This window comes from Aspergillus niger (assembly GCF_000002855.4).
Source record: "Aspergillus niger supercontig An14".
Taxonomy (NCBI): Eukaryota; Fungi; Ascomycota; class Eurotiomycetes; order Eurotiales; family Aspergillaceae; genus Aspergillus; species Aspergillus niger.
The window spans coordinates 233,912-251,759 of record NT_166529.1 but is presented as its reverse complement, the minus strand read 5'-3'; the positions used below and the strand labels follow the sequence as shown (position 1 = coordinate 251,759).

General features: G+C 51.6%; 7 protein-coding genes across 7 annotated transcripts; 3 read left to right on the top strand and 4 right to left on the bottom strand.

The window, feature by feature from the left end:
• Window positions 1–107: 107 nt before the first annotated feature.
• Window positions 108–1,295, bottom strand: An14g00910 (hypothetical protein; the record flags this gene model as incomplete). Its single annotated transcript, XM_059744039.1, has 5 exons — window positions 108–358; window positions 476–680; window positions 780–962; window positions 1,092–1,171; window positions 1,280–1,295. The coding sequence occupies 5 exons, from the start codon at window positions 1,293–1,295 to the stop codon at window positions 108–110; spliced, it is 735 nt and encodes a 244-aa protein (XP_059602250.1).
• A 1,635-nt stretch (window positions 1,296–2,930) lies between these two features.
• On the bottom strand, window positions 2,931–6,197 carry An14g00900 (uncharacterized protein; the record flags this gene model as incomplete). Its single annotated transcript, XM_001400682.1, has 5 exons — window positions 2,931–3,742; window positions 3,833–3,941; window positions 4,018–4,159; window positions 4,218–4,405; window positions 4,458–6,197. 5 exons carry the CDS (start codon window positions 6,195–6,197, stop codon window positions 2,931–2,933), a joined length of 2,991 nt encoding a protein of 996 aa, XP_001400719.1.
• A 722-nt stretch (window positions 6,198–6,919) lies between these two features.
• Window positions 6,920–8,589, bottom strand: An14g00890 (uncharacterized protein; the record flags this gene model as incomplete). Its single annotated transcript, XM_001400681.1, has 3 exons — window positions 6,920–7,143; window positions 7,197–7,634; window positions 7,689–8,589. 3 exons carry the CDS (start codon window positions 8,587–8,589, stop codon window positions 6,920–6,922), a joined length of 1,563 nt encoding a protein of 520 aa, XP_001400718.1.
• A 403-nt stretch (window positions 8,590–8,992) lies between these two features.
• Window positions 8,993–10,296, top strand: An14g00880 (uncharacterized protein; the record flags this gene model as incomplete). The annotated part of the gene is made up of 2 exons (XM_001400680.3): window positions 8,993–9,058; window positions 9,115–10,296. 2 exons carry the CDS (start codon window positions 8,993–8,995, stop codon window positions 10,294–10,296), a joined length of 1,248 nt encoding a protein of 415 aa, XP_001400717.1.
• Window positions 10,297–11,419: 1,123 nt separating this feature from the next.
• On the top strand, window positions 11,420–13,339 carry An14g00870 (uncharacterized protein; the record flags this gene model as incomplete). Its single annotated transcript, XM_001400679.1, has 1 exon — window positions 11,420–13,339. The coding sequence occupies one exon, from the start codon at window positions 11,420–11,422 to the stop codon at window positions 13,337–13,339; it is 1,920 nt and encodes a 639-aa protein (XP_001400716.1).
• A 1,079-nt stretch (window positions 13,340–14,418) lies between these two features.
• An14g00860 (uncharacterized protein) lies at window positions 14,419–16,688 on the top strand (the record flags this gene model as incomplete). Its single annotated transcript, XM_001400678.1, has 9 exons — window positions 14,419–14,954; window positions 15,012–15,126; window positions 15,184–15,302; window positions 15,354–15,421; window positions 15,473–15,563; window positions 15,630–15,883; window positions 15,967–16,253; window positions 16,343–16,478; window positions 16,546–16,688. The coding sequence occupies 9 exons, from the start codon at window positions 14,419–14,421 to the stop codon at window positions 16,686–16,688; spliced, it is 1,749 nt and encodes a 582-aa protein (XP_001400715.1).
• A 379-nt stretch (window positions 16,689–17,067) lies between these two features.
• Window positions 17,068–17,709, bottom strand: An14g00850 (uncharacterized protein; the record flags this gene model as incomplete). The annotated part of the gene is made up of 4 exons (XM_001400677.3): window positions 17,068–17,134; window positions 17,205–17,265; window positions 17,353–17,417; window positions 17,582–17,709. The coding sequence occupies 4 exons, from the start codon at window positions 17,707–17,709 to the stop codon at window positions 17,068–17,070; spliced, it is 321 nt and encodes a 106-aa protein (XP_001400714.3).
• Between the last annotated feature and the right edge of the window lie 139 nt (window positions 17,710–17,848).

Below are 17,848 nucleotides of genomic sequence, written 5' to 3'. Positions count from 1 at the left end.
TGAAATAGAAGGAGGACCAAGGGTCAAGTATGATAATATGGAGAAGGAGGCCGTGTGGTGACGGATCTTTTGCTTTTTGCTGTGGTTTGGGGATTTTGATGAACCGCTTACTGGCCAGGCAGATGAACTGAAGGAACGGAACGGAACAGGTAAAGCACCACGCAAGCCCGAAAGATGGAGAGGAGGGGAGGGAGGATTTGGCGCCACCCGATGGATGCGATCGATGGAGCCTGGCGGAAGGTCACAGGGGAGAGAGCGCGAGAGAGAAAGAGGCAATGAGGAGGGGCACAGGGGAGAAAAATTCCCGGAATTAATGGGCTCAAAAGAGAAGGTGATGGATGACTCCAGGAACCAGTGCCTGATGGAGAGAGCGAGGGTGAGAGAGTTTCGAGGTAGCAATAGTAGTCAATCACTTATGTTGCAACAAAAAAAAGTAGTAGACAACTAACTAGTAACTAAACGAACTGAAACTAACTCAATGGCAACGGGCGGGAGCATCCCTCCCCCCAAAAGCAAGCAGCAGCAGCAGCAGCAAGCAACAGTTCAACCGCCTCTTCCCACTGGCCCTGCAGGGTGGCGTCAGAAAGTCTTAGTTCGGGGCAGAAGGACACCTGAAAGTATGGTTTTGCTGGGCCCCACGACAACCAGTCACGGTGTTGCTCAAGTTGTTTGGGACGTACCTCGACCTAACTAAAGGGGAGGAGGAGGGGGGAGAATGAATGGGTTAGTCGGACTGTGGAGAAAGCTGCTTAGTATTGCTTCGTTCCCTGTCGCCGGACCAGAAAATACGGTCGGGCTAAGGCTCTTAGGGGGATCCAGCCAGGGTCCATCCGGATGGTCAGTCGACTTTTAGTAAGTCTAGATGGTTGGATAGCTGCTATTTCAGTCTTTCGGTCCCCATCCTCGACTCTTGCCAGACTCGGTTCAAGTACACCAAAGTACCTTGTGGAGGGACACATTCCCTGATGAATACTAGATGGTACTCGCCAGAAGAGATGTGGATAGTACGTTGAAAAAGTCTACAAAGTCGGTAGTAAGCTTAACTCCGTGACTATCATGGGATCATGACAGATGATACTCGATGTTTCTACAGGGGAGATCCTGCCACCTTCTTTGCGCCTTAAACCCGGAATGGCTACGACTGGATGGGATCCCCCGGTGCCTACTACTCCTACTACTACTACTACTACTACTAGGTACTCAAAACTCAAATTGAGTTCCTTGAGATGGAGAATATCAGGCTCTGCGATGAGCTAGTAAGCCTCGAGCTATAACAAACCTCCTCCTGCCAGCATATTCATATCGAACTATTATACCCATCAATACTCTCTTAGTTACATCGCACGAGACTACGGTAAAAACACACAGTTAGGAAGGGAGTTGGTGTCGGCACAACTTCCAATCCTGCATTTGCCCGTGGATTTTAAGCTTCTTTCTTACGTTTCTTTTTCCAACTCCACTAAGTGGAGTCTGGGCCGTTTTCTCTCTCTTCATTACAATGTCGCTTATGCCCGCTTATGCACCATTTGCGGAAACAAAGAAAGTCAGAACAATTATAGTAGTTACTCATGGATAGATTCATTTAGTTGGGTGTCAGAAATAGCCCATCGAGTAACTAGCAAACCGAAAACCACCAAACATGAAAAGAGCCGTTGTCTGATGGTTCTAGCCCACCTGCACATCAGTAGTTATTTACTTACCATCCCCCTGAATCATTATCTAACCAAGTTTTGGGTCCCGACTCTCATCTGACCGCAAATCTTGGTTTAATTCCCATTGCTAAATATGGTTGTAGAAAACCGCATCTACAATCACCACCATCACAACAACAACAACAACAAACAACAACAACCCCGTCAAATCTGCGCGAGCCTTCCTCGCTACCTAGGCGAGCTTCATCCATGAGGGATTAATCAATTCGGGATCATCATCATCATCATCATCACCACTAACCCCATCAACAAGTACTACCCAACAGAAAAATCCTTGGCTCCCAAAAGAACAACAACAATCAGCCCCAGGGACAAAGAAAGCAAACCCCCGGATTGCGTGTATTCTTCAGCTTAATGCAGGAGCAATCCCAAGATCAAACCAATGAGATCCCCAACACCCCATCCTTCGCAATCTATACCGTTCTGAGTCAAGTACGAAAAATCTCGGGGTCTAAGGTAAGTTAACCTCCCCGCGCGCACATCCCGACGTCACCGGAGGCTACTAGACTAGTAGTATCTGTCTACTAGACTACTAACTCCCGATGCCTTCAGTCGCGTGTGTGTGCGTGTGCCTGACTTTTCTCTTTTGCTCTACTTTTCCTGCCTTGCGGGAATGGCGCGGGCTTTCCCCGCAACCCAGCCATCCATCATGCAGGGGGAACACCCGAGCGGTGTGGGTGTGGGTGTGTGTGTGTTGTGTGTGTGAGAGAGAGTGTGTGGGCGCCCACGGAGCGATCTTAGCTTTGGCCCCTCCCCCATTCCCCATCGCGGATCTAGACAGTCAGCCTGGCGGCGAGAGGGCAAAAAGCTTGGGTGGCGTCATCTGTTAGTGGTCGTTAGTGAGTCTAGCTTGTGAAACCTCGGCTGATGCTTTATCCTATCGATCTTTCGATCTATTTATTTCCTAATCGGGATATCGTCGGCGCCGCATTCGCGCAACGGGGATTACGCTTGCAACGTAGTAGGAAGAAGCAAAAATTAAACTAGCAATGTATGTGGAGAGAGGTATCTCGGCCGGAGCGGATTTTATTTGGAGAACGCCACAGGGATAACTTACGAAGCTGGTATCCAACAATTGTAAGGTTCGCGCTATCGGGCGCGTTCGCCTCCTCGGCTGTAGTGTATATTAACTCCAAATGCACGTATCTGACTCTACTATCACACATGTACAATTTCATTACAGCTCCGAGGTGGAGCTTTATGGGGGCGTCTTGGCTTCTATTGGACCTTGCGGTGCTTCTTCTTGTCCGCCATTGCAGTGCCATTTGTCTTTGTGGATCCGTTCACAGCGTTAATGGCGGTGCTTCGGAGACCAAAGTCCACTCCACTGATCATCACCTCGCTGAGAAACTCCAGCACGGCTACAAATGTGCACAGGAAGCTGGCAATGCAGAAGTGGCTAATGGTCGTGCCAATGTCCAACCAGGAGCCCTCGTCGCGGACCATGTAGAAGAAGTTCAGCGTCATGATGTCCGAGATCGACATCACGACCATGAACAGGGCGCTGGGTGCAACCTCCAGTCGGCGGTTCAGAATGCCCAGGTTAGCACTGATGATGGCGAAGGGGATGAGAATCTTCAGAATCAGCAGGGCGCCCTGACTGAAGGGGCTAAAGACCGGAATGAGCCGGACAACGCTCTCCAAGGAGAATGAGGAGATCGAGGCGATATTGCCGGTGCTGAAGAAGGCCGATTGAAGCAGGAAGAAGAAAAAGAGCGCCACCCGTGCATCGGACACGCTGAGGGTTCGGTAGCGGTAAGTATGGCCTTCAACAACTGCCGCTGCGTCGGTGCCTGGCTTCGTTGCATCTGCCGCGCCGTTCCTTGCCGCTGCAGTATAGACATGAATAGCGTGCTCCAATCGTACCCAGGTGGCCAGAGTCATGCAAAAGACGAAGTAAAAGAGCCCCTCGTAGGAAATGGTAAGGATAATGAAAGATGGAGAGAAGGTGAGGAAAAGGACCATCAAGCGGTGCAGGTAATGCCGATTGGGATACAGGCGGTAGAGGAATGGAAGTAGAAGTGAGGTAACTAATAGAGTATATTAGCTCGCGAAACGACTGGGGGCATAGGAAGTAGCACGTGGCGACATGCAGCGTCCCTTGGATATTCACAACTCACCTAGAACGAACCAACCGACGACTTGGTTGCCAAATGGAAGACCTTCTTTAGCTTGAAGAGACATTGCACTAGATCTCGTAACAATCAATGCAAGCATGACCATGCCCAGCTATTCAGAATTAGCCAATGCTGACCGTAGAGAAGCACAAGGGAGCTATCAGTAGTCCCAAGGAAGCTGTGCATACCTGCATGCCCATAATTGTGCGCGAACCACAGCTGGGAAGAGTAATGGATAACTGCGTTGGGTGTTCCTTTTTCCCCAAGATGCGGTTCTCGAAAAGTAAATATAACAAGCCGGTGAAGAACATCAACAGGCCACCCCAGGTTCTGCAAATGCAATCAGCCAAAGTCGACAAGTTGGCAAGACGCTCAGGGATATACGTACATTGTGTCGATCTCTTCGACCTTATTTGCAGGTAGCAAAGTGAAAGTACTCATGAGGAGACAGCCCACAAGCCATGTAAAAGACAGCAGTGTATGCTTCTTCACAAATCCTAACCCGTAGCAAAGAGGCCAAAAAGCGCCCAGAACGAAGCACACAGTAAAAATTTCGCGATGGAAGTAGGATTGCACCTGTAGAAAACTATTAGCGGACGTCCCAGTCATTTGAGGTAAGGTCCCATACCAAGGCTTCCAATACACCCACGAAAGCGACCAACTGGAATCCAAACGCGACATAGCCACTCGCAGAATGAACATGACCTATAAGGATGTCGCGGCCAGCAAGCAGAGCCTTTCGTCGGGCAAATACCTCTTCCCAGAAAAATACCGGGAAGAAACCATAGAGATAATATCTCCAAGAGGAATGCTGAACGAAAAAGACAGAGAAAAGTGCAACAAGGATCGATGAGAAGAATGAAGTGCTGAACGCTGTCCGGTTCGAGTCTGAGGTCCCATGAAGGACATGCAAGTCAATAACCGTGGTCAGAGCATAGGCTATCCATCCTAGGTATCCCAGTGTGACGATGGTTCTAAGGAACAACCAGTCATATGTCTGTAAGTAGCGCAAGCCCTCCAAGGCATTCGCCAGTAAAGCGGAGGACATTGCAATGGATTCGTCGTAAGAGCCGCTTGTTATCTTGGCTTTTATCTCCTCGAGATGTTCATTGACAGAGGTTCGGCCGTGGTCAGCCAGTGGCTCAAAGGGCCTGTACCGAAGCAGTGCTGCCTTTTTCTGTTCCTCCTTCACACGGTACATCTCTAAGACCTCCTGAGTGTTGGCCAGTGCGGCCAGTGCCTTATCCTTCGGACTAGCGTCCAGATATTGCAGCGGTAGCTGACCCACAGAATTAGTAGGAAAGTCGAGCCCAGCCAGGTATGCCATAAGGGCTGCCACATCAGCCTGTGCGACATCATTTCGCTGGATGCTGTCAAAGCCCCAATCGGACGACACGCCATCCTCGTGGCCAGTAAGAGTCCCTTCCTGGGTGTATCGAGGCCCAGCTACACCAGAACCCCATACAACAAGTGGCGTCCTAGTATTGTCCGGATGGCCGTCTCCGTGACTGCCCCAGTCGCTCATTCCATGGTCAGCCGTGAAAACAAAGGCTGTTTCATCATCTCCGTAGAACTCCTCCACCAGCTTGGTTATTTCCTGCACTCCTCTGTCAACCAGCTTGATATTACGAAGATATTCCTTCGAGTATGGGCGACTGAAGTGGCCGGTAGTATCAAGCCCAAGAAGATGGAGGAAGAAAACCACTTTGTCGTCGCGTAGTTTCGCATCCAGCTCAGGATCAGTTTTGGCGGAAGCAAACAGATCTTTCACTTTCTCAAACACCCAGGTGTCCAGCCGTGTGGCATCAGACGAGAAGTCCTCCTCCTCTTCGCCGTATGTATCCGCATCAACCCTTCCGGGAACTGCGCCTTCCTGGAACATCAGAAGAATATCCGGACTACCCCAACTCCACGTATGCCGACTCCGATTGAAGACACTGTCGAAGTTCACCGGGTTTAGCTTCCATCCCGTAGTAACCGCCGACACATCCTCATATAACCCCGCGATAAGCGCAACGTGGCCGGGCCGCGACTCGGTAGGAACTCGAGTATGTGAAATGCCGAAAGTGCCATGGGAAAGCACACGCGAGCGAATAAAAGGAGCCAAGTAAACGGGGTCCGCATCTTCTCCGGTGGTGTCATCGGGGTCAGGCAATGCTTGAAAGGCTTTATCAGCGCGCAGGCCATCGGCGACAAAGAGGACGAGACGTTTGGCGGGGGCAGCAGCATCGGGCTCTCGTTCCACGCGAAACGAGCTCATGCCACTCACGATCGGACTGACGAAATAGATATCGAAGATGGAATAAGCGTAAATTAGGTGGAATACCACCGCGAGGGTGAGGAACCCTACGCGGCCAAGACGCGCCATGATTTCCGATATAGGAGATCCGGGCAGGGACAAGACAGATTAAGGGAGGGAAATCGGGACCGCAAAACGTATGCAAACCATTAGAAAGTGGAATAGATACAAAGAAGAAAGAACGAAGCAAAAGAGAATCAGGAACGGCGAATGAGGCCGATGCAATTGCTTCCTCGCATCGAGCTCAGGAGAGAACGAGCAGATAAAGTGCGAGTGAAGATCGAATGGGATGATGGCAGCTCAGCACTTTTCCGCGTGCCTGAATTGGGGAACTTGGGGAAAGGACCCGCAGCCAATCGGGACCCTCCAATTGGACACGGACGGCATTTACGGCGGGCCACAGGGTCCTCGGATGCAATCCCTTACTTTATTTCACGGTGGGTTTTTGGGTATACTTGAAAAAGAACTACTGATTTGTAGATAGATAGATCTTGTGCCTGAGATGACTTGATAGTATCTTCTGGCACTGGGAACCATCATCTGATAACCGGATAAATACAATGTTGTTCCCACCAAATCGGATAATATAGAAGAATCAAAAAAGGAATAACATAAGAAAAAGCATGGAATCGCTCCAGAAAGCGCCCTAACGCAATGACCCGGCGTCTGCTATGCGATAAGGGATATCTCCAAAAAGACTCAACCCAGATAATCAAAATTTTCAACAAAGAAAGCCCAATCACCGCGATAATATAAAACTTAGGTTTGTACACGAATGACCCTCTGAGCGATCAGATGGCAGCAGTACTCCGCCGCTTGGTCAGCGCATCGATCACTCTGGTGTAGAACTTCGATGCTTGTTGGCGAACAAATGTTATGTCGACAGTCAAGTACTCGGGAAGAACATCAACCAGCTCACGGTCTCTGTTCTCATCCAACAGTGGGATATATTGAAACTCGGCAGTTTCAAAGTTGGCTGTTGATACATGGGGCACGACGAGCTTGAAATGGAGGGCTGCAATCTGTTAGGCACTTGTATCGAACCGCCACGGGGCAAGAAGAACTTACTGCCATTGCTACCGGTCTGGATACAGTCATATAGATTGTCAGACGGCCGCTTTTTGACATCACGGATAATTAGGCCCGTGAGATCAGTGTACAAATCTTCCTTGAGTTGCGCAAATTGAGCTGCCTGCGCGGCTTCGGCAGTGACCGCAGCAGCATTCGCACGATTGGCACCGCTCTTGATTGCGCTTCCAGGAATCTTGCTGGCCGCATTCTCAAGACTTGCGGCAGTATTACGAGCCGCGGCAAGCTTTGTCTGCAAAGCCTTAACCTCAGTCTGTGCCGAGGAGAGCTGACCCGTCGCCTCCTCAGCTTGCGACTTCAACTGAGCTACTTCGGCATCCCGTTCCTTCAGCTGTCGTTGGAGCGACCGACTTTGCTGACCAAGTGCCTTCTGGGCCTCTAACTCTGCCTTCAAAGAAGCGATCAGGTTGTTCGAAGCTAGCAACATTCAGTATTGGTGATTTCAGGAAATATAGTCACAGCACCACTCACCATTTGTCATCGACTCGCACTGTTTTCGTAGTTTCTCCATGTTCGAGTTCGCTTCAACAATGCCAATCTCCTTAAGATTCCGATAGCGATTCTCAAGAGTATCACATTTCTTCGTCAATTCACCAATCCGACGACGCAACTCGGGCTCCACATTGGCCTCGGTTGTTCCTCCAAGCCTTGACTTTGAAGGGGAGCTATATATGCCTTTCTGGGATTGTCGGCGTTTTGTGGGAGAGCGTGACACGGACCGGGCTTCCATCGGCGCATCTTGAAGCAAAGTCTCATCCACGACATCCGGGGCAGTGCTTTCATTATCTTGTGCATCGTTGTTCTCCTCCACTTCGGGTTTCCGTCTTTGTCTCTTGGGTGGTTCTGGTCTATCCTCAGGCTTGTCCAGCGATTTGCTTTGTCGGCCGGTTGATGGAGTGTACTCGAATCCACCATCTGTCTGAACTGAGTTCCTTATGGTGGCATTCTTCCGACCACGCGGGGCAGCTCTCGTGGACTTGGTGGCTTTTGTTGGTTTCGCAACGTCCTGCGCACCGTCTGCTTCATCGTTTGAGGCAGCGGCGCCTTCTGCCTCCTGATCGTCTGCCTCATGTTCCGATTCCCTGACCTCGGCCTGCTCTTCTGAGATGTCTTGCGTTGCTTGCACCGAGCTTCTGCTGCCCTTGGGTCTGCCCCTGCGGCCGCTCTTTCTCGTAGGTGCCTCGGAGGCTTGCGGAGCTGCCGTACTTGAATCGCGCCCGGACTGCATTTGAGGTTTCATCTCTGCAGATTTCGACCGAGGCCTTCCTCTCTGCTTCTTCGTAGGGCGCTCCCTTCCGGAGTCATTAGCTTGCATGGGATCCTCATCGCCGGCTGAACCGGATAGCGCAGCAGCAGCCTTTCGTTTGGGCATTGTGAGAACGGTATATAATGGCCTATATAGAGTGATAAGTTAAATTGAATATATAAAACGGCGTGTCGTGAATTGCGGGGGGAATGGACGCGACGAGGGTCACACTGAGCTCCGCGTGCGCGCGAGCTCCTCCGCCGCCCGACCGCAAACAACAACACTGTGGCAGTGAAGCATGTGACGCCGTCGGCAAAGCCACGTCTCCGACCGCTCAGCGCCACACCTGCGCTCGCTGTCGCCGACGGCCGTCCGACCCCCATCGCATGCATCGTTACAGCTTTAATCGATCTTCTTGCCGCTGCTGGATTCGGGGCACTCACTAACGGGCGATAAGCGTTGCAGATATATATATTTTTGATCTTGGACTATCTTAGTGATCGGACATCTGCTCCGCTATCCTGTCATCATGGCTTCAGCGCGCGGTCCCCGATGGCAGCAGTTCTTGCAGGAATTGGTGATGGTTGCGGGCACCGTGAGTCCAAACGCTCTGGCAGACTTGTTCTGCGACTAACTCGTCATCGCTATCAGTCGGCATCTGCATACTTCCTCATTCGCTATCTCCTATCCCGCCTTGACTTCGACCCGGAGTCTCAAAAGAAAGAAGAACAAAAACGCAAGTCGGCCGCCATCCTACGGAAGCTCGATGGAGGAGACGAGTCAGATGAGGACTCACCGCGTCGCGGGGGTAAAGGCGGGCGCCGGCCAAAGAGAGGAGATCTTGTCCTCAATCAATATGAACAGGCTATTGCTATGGACGTAGTCGCTCCCGACGACATCCCGGTGTCATTCGAAGACATTGGAGGTTTGGACGATATCATCGAGGAGCTGAAGGAGTCTGTCATCTATCCTCTCACAATGCCCCATCTCTACGCTTCGACGTCATCGCTTCTTACTGCTCCATCCGGTGTCCTTCTATACGGGCCGCCTGGATGCGGTAAGACCATGCTTGCTAAGGCGCTCGCCCATGAGAGCGGGGCATGTTTCATCAACCTTCACATCTCTACCCTGACTGAGAAATGGTACGGTGATTCCAACAAACTGGTCAATGCTGTGTTCTCGCTTGCCAGGAAGTTGCAGCCCTCGATTGTTTTCATCGATGAGATTGATGCAGTGCTGGGAACCCGACGGAGCGGCGAGCACGAGGCCAGCGGCATGGTCAAAGCCGAGTTTATGACTCACTGGGACGGTCTTACTTCAGCTAACTCGATGGGCGAGCCGCAGCGAGTGGTCGTTCTGGGTGCCACTAATCGCATAGGCGATATCGACGAGGCTATCCTCCGCCGCATGCCGAAGAAGTTTCCTGTCGCACTACCTCCTGCAGCACAGCGGCTTCGAATCCTCAGCCTGATCCTGAAAGATACCAAGGTTGACCGGGACAACTTTGACCTCGATTACTTGGTGAAAGGCATGGCGGGTATGTCGGGAAGCGATATCAAGGAGGCTTGCCGGGATGCGGCCATGGTACCGGTGCGCGAACTCATCCGCCAGAAAAAGGCAGCTGGGCAACAAATGACAGCTGTTGATCCCAAAGAAGTCCGGGGGCTGCGTACGGAAGACTTCTTCTCGCGCGCCGGCGGTGTCCGGGTCATTCCCCCGCCTGCCCAGCTGTCGAACAAAGCCAATTCTGAGAAGGAATGGAGTACTGAATCGGAGGCGGCATCTGAAGCTGAAGCACGAACACCCGCGGAGATGGCCGAACCTCCTGAGTAGCTTGCTCCCAGCTGTTTTTCTTGAATAAGTATTGTATGACTGTGCAGATAATCTCGCGTCCCTTTTGACTTCAGTACCGCGTAAAGGGCAAGGCGTTAGGATTCCTGTTTGCTTTCTTTCTTTCTTTTTCTTTTCTTTGTGGATATACTATCGGATTTAATGGCTGTGATTTGTATGTGGCTTACGTCCTCAATTGAGGATGTACTACCGAGTCCGTGAAGGATGCCACGGCCGCCCTGTGAACGGATAGAGAGTCGATATACCCGCTGACGAGATCAGGATTATGAATTCCATCATCCAGCCTGTACTGTATAAAGTAGATAGAATCCAATTGATAAACACCATCCTCATCCTCATCAGGGTCTACGTGGCCAGTAATCAAGCCAAGTTTCAAGGCAAACGCTGCCGATCCGTGGAGGTGGTATTGCCATACGGTACTCTGGGCGTATCGGGACGCCACCGGCCGACGTCAAGAGAGCAAATTACGGGCCTCAGCGATGGACTTCAGGGCACCGCTTCAGCTGGGAAGGCATCTTGCCGATCAAAAGCATTGCCCACCAAACTCTTCTTCTTCTTCTTTTCAATCGCTGCAGTTGCCCGCTGAATTATCCGCAAGCGCCAAAAATCCCCGATTGCTTTCTTTCACCTTGTTCCGCCGGGCAGAGTATGAGACAGCCACCCCGCCCTGCCGACGTCTGATCTGCCGACTTGAGTCGTCATCACAGGAGGCTAAACTCCATACTTCTTCCTCTTCCTTATCCCGCGTCTCCTCCCACACTTCCTCCCACCCCAACCTCCCCCCCCCCCCCCCCTACCCGCCTCAGTTCGTGGTCATCCATCCCCTGGGTTCAGAGTCGGACAATCCTGCGGCTGGACTTCTACCCCGGTTCATCTACTCGAAACACTGGTGATATCGCCGCTCCCTAGATCCCGTGCTAGCTCCGAGCTTCAGGACACGGATGCGATAACTACAGCGCCCGGATGACGAATGGTCTGTCGTAGAGACCTCCGATGGCAATTTGTGCCTGGGCGATCTCACACACAACGCTGAGCTTCTGCCGGTGACCTGACGACTCCCGCCCCTCCTTAAATCTATCTTATCGCCCCCCCTTAGTCGCCAGGGATGAGTTCCAACGGCGGCTTTGCCGACCTCTTTAGCCTTGGGACCGCGAGCACGACAAATACCGGCCGAAGATCCACCTCGACCATTCGATCGCGCAACCGCCGTCTGATATCATTCACAGAGGATGAAGTCGACGAGAATGGCAAACAAATGCAGTCCTCCGGGTTGTCGTCGATGTTATCCCCCGATAACTCCGCTGTTCGCTCCCGCGGTGCTACACCTTCACCTAACCCGTCCCGCGGAGTGTCCCCCATACCCATGAGACATCCCTCTCGAGCAACCGAAGCTGCCAACCGTAGCAAAGGAAACAGCTCCTTAGGTGGGTTCTGCCGTGAGGAGGAAAGTGGAATAATGTTTGCTGAGTCGTCGCGAGCCGCTGTAGACTTTTTTGATGCATCATGGACCTCGCTTCAGAGTCTAGCCTCGTCAGTACTAGGAAGCGATATTGCACGGCCGGCAACTACCAACGGAAGTGCTAGGGGGCATGTGAGGAAACCTTCCCGCCCAGATCCTTATATGAGACCCCCTGCACGAACGTCGACACCAGCAACCTGGGGTCCCTCGGCCCCGTCTACACCGGAGATTGGAAGCGGAACCCAGGAAGAGAGACAGGCACTAGTACAGGCAAAGAAAAGGGAAGCCCTGTTATTGGCAGACACGGGTCCGGCATGGAGTACAACCCCACGACACAAACGGCGGGATTCCAGCGATCGGACGGGTCATTCGAATATTGACCCTGACCTCGACGAGGACGCCTTAGCTTATATACATCATGTACAATCCACAGATACCATTACCGGTGTTACGATACGATATGGGTGCCAGCCTGCGGTATTCCGAAAGGCCAACGGCTTCTGGCCCAGCGATAGCATTCAGGGCCGAAAAACCGTCCTGCTGCCGGTTGATTCCTGCTCGATCAAAGGACGGCCAATCCGGCCTAAGATGGGAGAGGATCTGCTAGGAGATGATCATCAGGAACGCGAGTCTTTGGAAGATATGAACGGCAGCTCGATAGCGCCTACTTCAGCGCCTACGTCTGCCGAGGGAGCAACATCTGCATCTCCTGCAGCGGAGATCGAAGGTGACCGAATCTGGAAGCACGAGTCATGGGTGCGTATCGAGGGCTTTCCTGGGCCGGTTGAAATCGGCCGCGTCCCGCGGAGAGCGTTGGGTTTCTTCCCACGAACGCGACGGAAATCCGTTTCTTATTCGGACTCGGTGTCGTCTCCATTGTCAGGCCGGGGAGGCACAACCGCTCCTTCGTCGCCTTCGCCAATCGAGTCGGCATCGACGCAGCCAGTTATTCCTCCATGGGCTCGCCCGCATGCTGATTCGTCTGCATCACGTACCTCTTCTAAGGGCAGGCCGGGCATTCGCCATCAACGCCAGCGCAGCAACATCCAATTGTCGGGACCTGGCGTTGGCACTCTCGACCATGATTCAAATGCGCCAGGCCCCGCCATGGACGGACTTAGCAAATTCTTTGCCCAGCATTTGCCAAATCTTGCGCCCGTGGCACGCCCACCGGATTTTGAAAGTTCGTCGGAAAGTGCGTCGACCGCGGCCGCGAACACCCCAACCAGTCTGGACAACCTTGGCGGAGCAGTAGAGTCCTGGGTCAGGAAGATGACGACCCGAGCCAAGGCCAGCTTGAATGAACTGCAACAGACGCAAGGCCCGGCAACCCATGACCCCGCACAGGCCATGGGGCGACGCGGCAACGGCGATCTCATCGAGCTGAACGATGGGTTGGAGTCTCGCAGCTCGTCGAATGCGATCTCCGAGCCTCGGTGGAGACCCGATTTGCTACGGTCGGGGTCAAGCCTTCACGAAGGAACAGCGTTGCGGGGACGTTTCCTCAGCCCTTCACCTGGGACGAGCCGGACTCGTTCTGGGGGGGACAGGGCGAAAGATGATTGACGGGCAATTACGATCCGAGCGCGCTATCTACGTGCACCGGAAGCTTGCTCCTTGATTTGTTGTTTCATAATACTTATTTGTGCTCTTTAGCCCGACTGCAGTGGTGGCTGCATGTTGGGCAGGTATTTAACTTTGGGCGATACCAACTACGCGTGCACTTTGAAGCATAGCACGGCGCGCCGGGGATGCGTGTCGTCTTATGACTATAATTGATGTGGCCGACTGACTGCTTGGTGTTAGGGATCTTGTGTTTATCTTGGTTTTCTGTACTTAGAAGAGAGTGCCGGTGGCATGGTGGTCGATATAACTAGAGCAATGCGTGTCTCCATCCTCATCCTCATCGGCCATCCCTTATACCCTGATGGCGCCGAAGGGTGAGAATGGCGATGGGCGAGAATAATATACTGTGTATAGTCTGTCCTATCCTCCTTGTGCACTGCAAAGTCAGTTGATCATCATCCCCACTCAATCGTCCACTCATGCTCTATATCCGAGACAAACCACAACTTATTCAATTTAAGCCCGAGTCCATAATCATCCACAACCACCCCACAGCCAGGGTACATCCAGGGTCTCTTTCCCGCCGGAGAAACTAAGCCCTTAGCTCCTCACTAGGACCTCCCGCCGCGTCTTGGCTCCTCATCACCAACTTTCCACCTATAAACTGCATCAAACATGCTGCAAAGCCACGACTGCTGCTGCATGCACCCCAACATCATCCCCGCATAATACATCCATCCCTGAAGCAATCAAGCTTGACTCTGTTGTTTCTTCGGAGATGTTAACCATTCGTACTTTCCAAATGACATCAATCCAACTGATAGACATCGCCATCCTCCTCAATACCATGGACGCCCCACGTCCATGTCAAAAGTAAGACTAGCTCAGCTCGGCGTTAATCAATTATGATTGCGAGTCTCAATCCCTGAGTCATGTGTTCTCTGTGTCGGAGAATTAGACTGAATTCAGCTGCTCGTTGCCACTCCTAGCTCCCTGATAAAGGTCCTCACTTCGTCTCGTAGCTGGCTGGCTGCATATTCTCCGGTGACTAAGTTAACAGAACCAGCAACTTAGTAGCCATGGCGAGCGCACTCCTCTGGCTCTCCCTGCTGGGTGGCAGCACCCTAGCCTCAACTCTAGACACCAGTAATACCCCTACCATCAAGAGAGCAGACGCAGGAAACAACACCTCCTCAATCCCAACAGCCACCCTCAACAACACCGTCTTCATCGGCCGTTCCCTGCCCGAGTTCGAGCAGGAGTTGTTCCTGGGTATCAAGTTTGCTGATGAGCCCGTGCGATTCACCCCGTCGACGTTGAAAACCGTCTATCGCGCCAATGACAGCGACAACGGGGTGTATCATGCTTCCACAGCATCCGGACTGCAGACTTCCTCGGGGACCGTGCTCTACAACGCCACAGAGTATGGGTATGATTGCCCCGGGTATGGATCCGATGAGACGGAGCTGGCGGAGGAAGGATATGCGCGGTTCGATGAGAACTGTATGAACCTGAATATAATTCGGCCCAAGAGAGAGAAAGAGGATGAGTTGTTGCCTGTGATGATTTGGATCTTTGGTGGTGGTTGGGTGCAGGGTGCGACTGCTGATCCGAGGTAGGATACTATAGTTTTGTGCTGTGCTGTGTGGGGTTGATGCTGACGATGTGCAAGGTACAATATGAGCTATATTGTTCGCCAGGGTGCGTTGAATGATAAGCCTGTCTTGGGTGTCTCGATCAATTACCGTGTGGCTGCGTTTGGATTCCTTGACTCTGTCGAGGTTATGGTGCGTTTCTTCCTTCACCGTCAAGTATATGGGTTTCAGCTGACATGACATCTGTAGGAATCCGGCAACACGAACCTAGGACTTCGTGATCAGCGCGTCGCCATGCATTGGGTCAAACAAAACATCAAGGCGTTTGGTGGTGACCCGGACAAGATCACCATCTGGGGAGAATCAGCGTGAGATTATACCCTAATAGCATTCGATATACAGCGCCTGACATGGCACAGTGGTGCCTACAGCGTCGGAGCCCACCTGGTCACCAACGACGGTGACAACGAGGGTCTATTCAGAGCCGGTATGCACACCACTCCCCAATTCTCGTCTCCTCATCTGCTAACCAGCATAGCCATCATGGAATCCGGCAACGCAGTCGGACCCCCCTACAACGGCACGGACTGGTACCAGCCGATGTACGACCAGATCGTGAACGCAACCAAGTATGTCCTCACCTTCCCCAAAAGACAATACTCAAATGACTAGTATATATACTAACTACATGAAAGCTGCACCACCTCAAGCAACACCCTTCAATGCCTCCGCGAAGTCCCCTTCTCAACGATCTACACCGCCGCAGACATCGGCCTGGAATGGTTCGCCACCATCGACGGCACCTTCATCAAAGAATATCCCCAAATCAGCATTACGGAGGGCCGCTTCGCCAAGGTCCCCATCCTCCATGGCACCAACACCGACGAGGGCGTGAGTTTCGGTACGACGGGCGTGAACACTGATGCCGAAGCGATCCAGCAGTTGATGGGTGAGCCCCCCCCCCCCCCCCTTCCCACCAATCCCCAAGATATATATATAGTACGAGATACTAAGGTGAAATGAAAATGATAGCATCCAAACGCTGGGTCCTAAACGAAACCCAAGCCACGACCCTCCTATCGCACTATCCCAACATCTCCGCCCTAGGCTGTCCCTACGGATGGGGCAACACGACCTGGCCGAAGCTGGGGTATGAATATAAGCGCTACGAGTCGATGGCGGGCGATCTGTGCATGGTTGCTCCGAGGAGGTTGCTCAGTCAGAAGATGAAGGAGTATGAGGAGCAAGTGTTTGCGTATCGGTGGGATGTCGCTGCGTTGAATGATTCGAGTACGATTGGGGTGGCGCATTTTGCTGAGGTAATGCCATCCATCCATCCCCTATTATTGGTTTTCCCTGCGGTATGATATTTGGTATGCTAATGATGTGTTACTGCGTGCATGCATAGATCCCGTTTGTTTTCGCCAACCCTGTGCAGAACATCACTCCGTTGGGAAGTGATCCCGCAAGACTGGAGTTGGGTAATCTGGCCGCGAGGATGTGGACGGCTTTTGTGACGGATTTGGATCCGAATGGGCATGGTGGTACGTTCCTCTTCTCCATCTTATTAGAATTGTGAAATGAAGCGTGTGGTTCTAATGAGGGTGACAGTCTCTGGTATCCCCCACTGGCCGAAATACAACCTCACTGATCCGAGGGACTTTGTGTTCCGGCTACCGAGGGATGGAAGTTATGTGGAGAAGGATACTTTTAGGACGGGGGGGATTGATTATATTAATACAATTGTGCGGTAAGTTGCTGCTAAGTAGTACTACTATATGTATATAGGAGGGTGTGGGTGAAAAGTAGATAGTAGTACTATATCAAGGATGGTTAGATACTATATACTATTTACTACTACTGTAATGTTACTATAATCAAGACTAGAAGAAAGTCTACTGATTGATTACTTCGACTGATCGATTGTATTGATCTAGTTAGTATATCAAATCGACAAAGAGCCGCCGTTTTTATTCATTCATATTTCCCGCCACTAAGCCAGTATACTATACCATAGTAGTATAGCTGGTTTAGTTGATGCCGAGCAGCTCAACCTCGCTAATTGATATCAGCATTCCAATCCATTTTTTCACTGGCAAAGAATATTAGAAGAGGAAGGAGGAGGAGGATAACTTACAAAACCAGCGTCGACTGGGGAGGGATCAAGCCGGGGAAACCCTGAGCGCCGTAGCCGTAGTCACTGTACATGAGTAATTAGAGAATAGCTCATATTATGATACTTTTTTTCACAGTGGATGGGTCTAACTCACGGAGTAATGGTCAGGATGGCCTTCTCGCCAACGCTCATCTGGGGGACAGCCTCGTCCCAGCCTGGACATTTAATTAGTTTAGTCATTTCAAACATATTGACATATAAAATATAATATGAGATAGAAAGAAAGAAAGGAATCAACATACCCTTAATGAGACGACCAACACCGATGGCAGTCTTGAAGGGACCGCGACCACGGGAGCTGTCGAACCTGTGATTAAAATAGTTAGTATGATGTCAGTTTACTTTCCCTCCGTTCTCTTTCTTTTGTCCATTTAGAATGGCTATTCGGTATAGTACAGCCACCCACTTTTGAACATCTGATAGGAAGGACAGAGATTTGAAAAGAGGGGAGGAGGGGGGGGGAAACCGTACTGCTTGCCCATCTTGTTAGGAGCGTTCTCATCATACAGACAACCAGTGTAGTGCATGGAGATCTGATCGCCCTTCTGGGGGAACTGCTGGCCGTTGCCAGGGGAGATAACGGTCTTGGTGACACCCATTGTGATAGTTGTTAATTTTTTTCAAATATGAATTTGATTGATGGGAGAGGGAAAATAAAAGAAGAAGAAAACCGAATAGAAAGAAGGTAGAGAGAAAACGAAGAATCGACCAAGTGGGGGCGGGGGGGAGGAGGGAAAG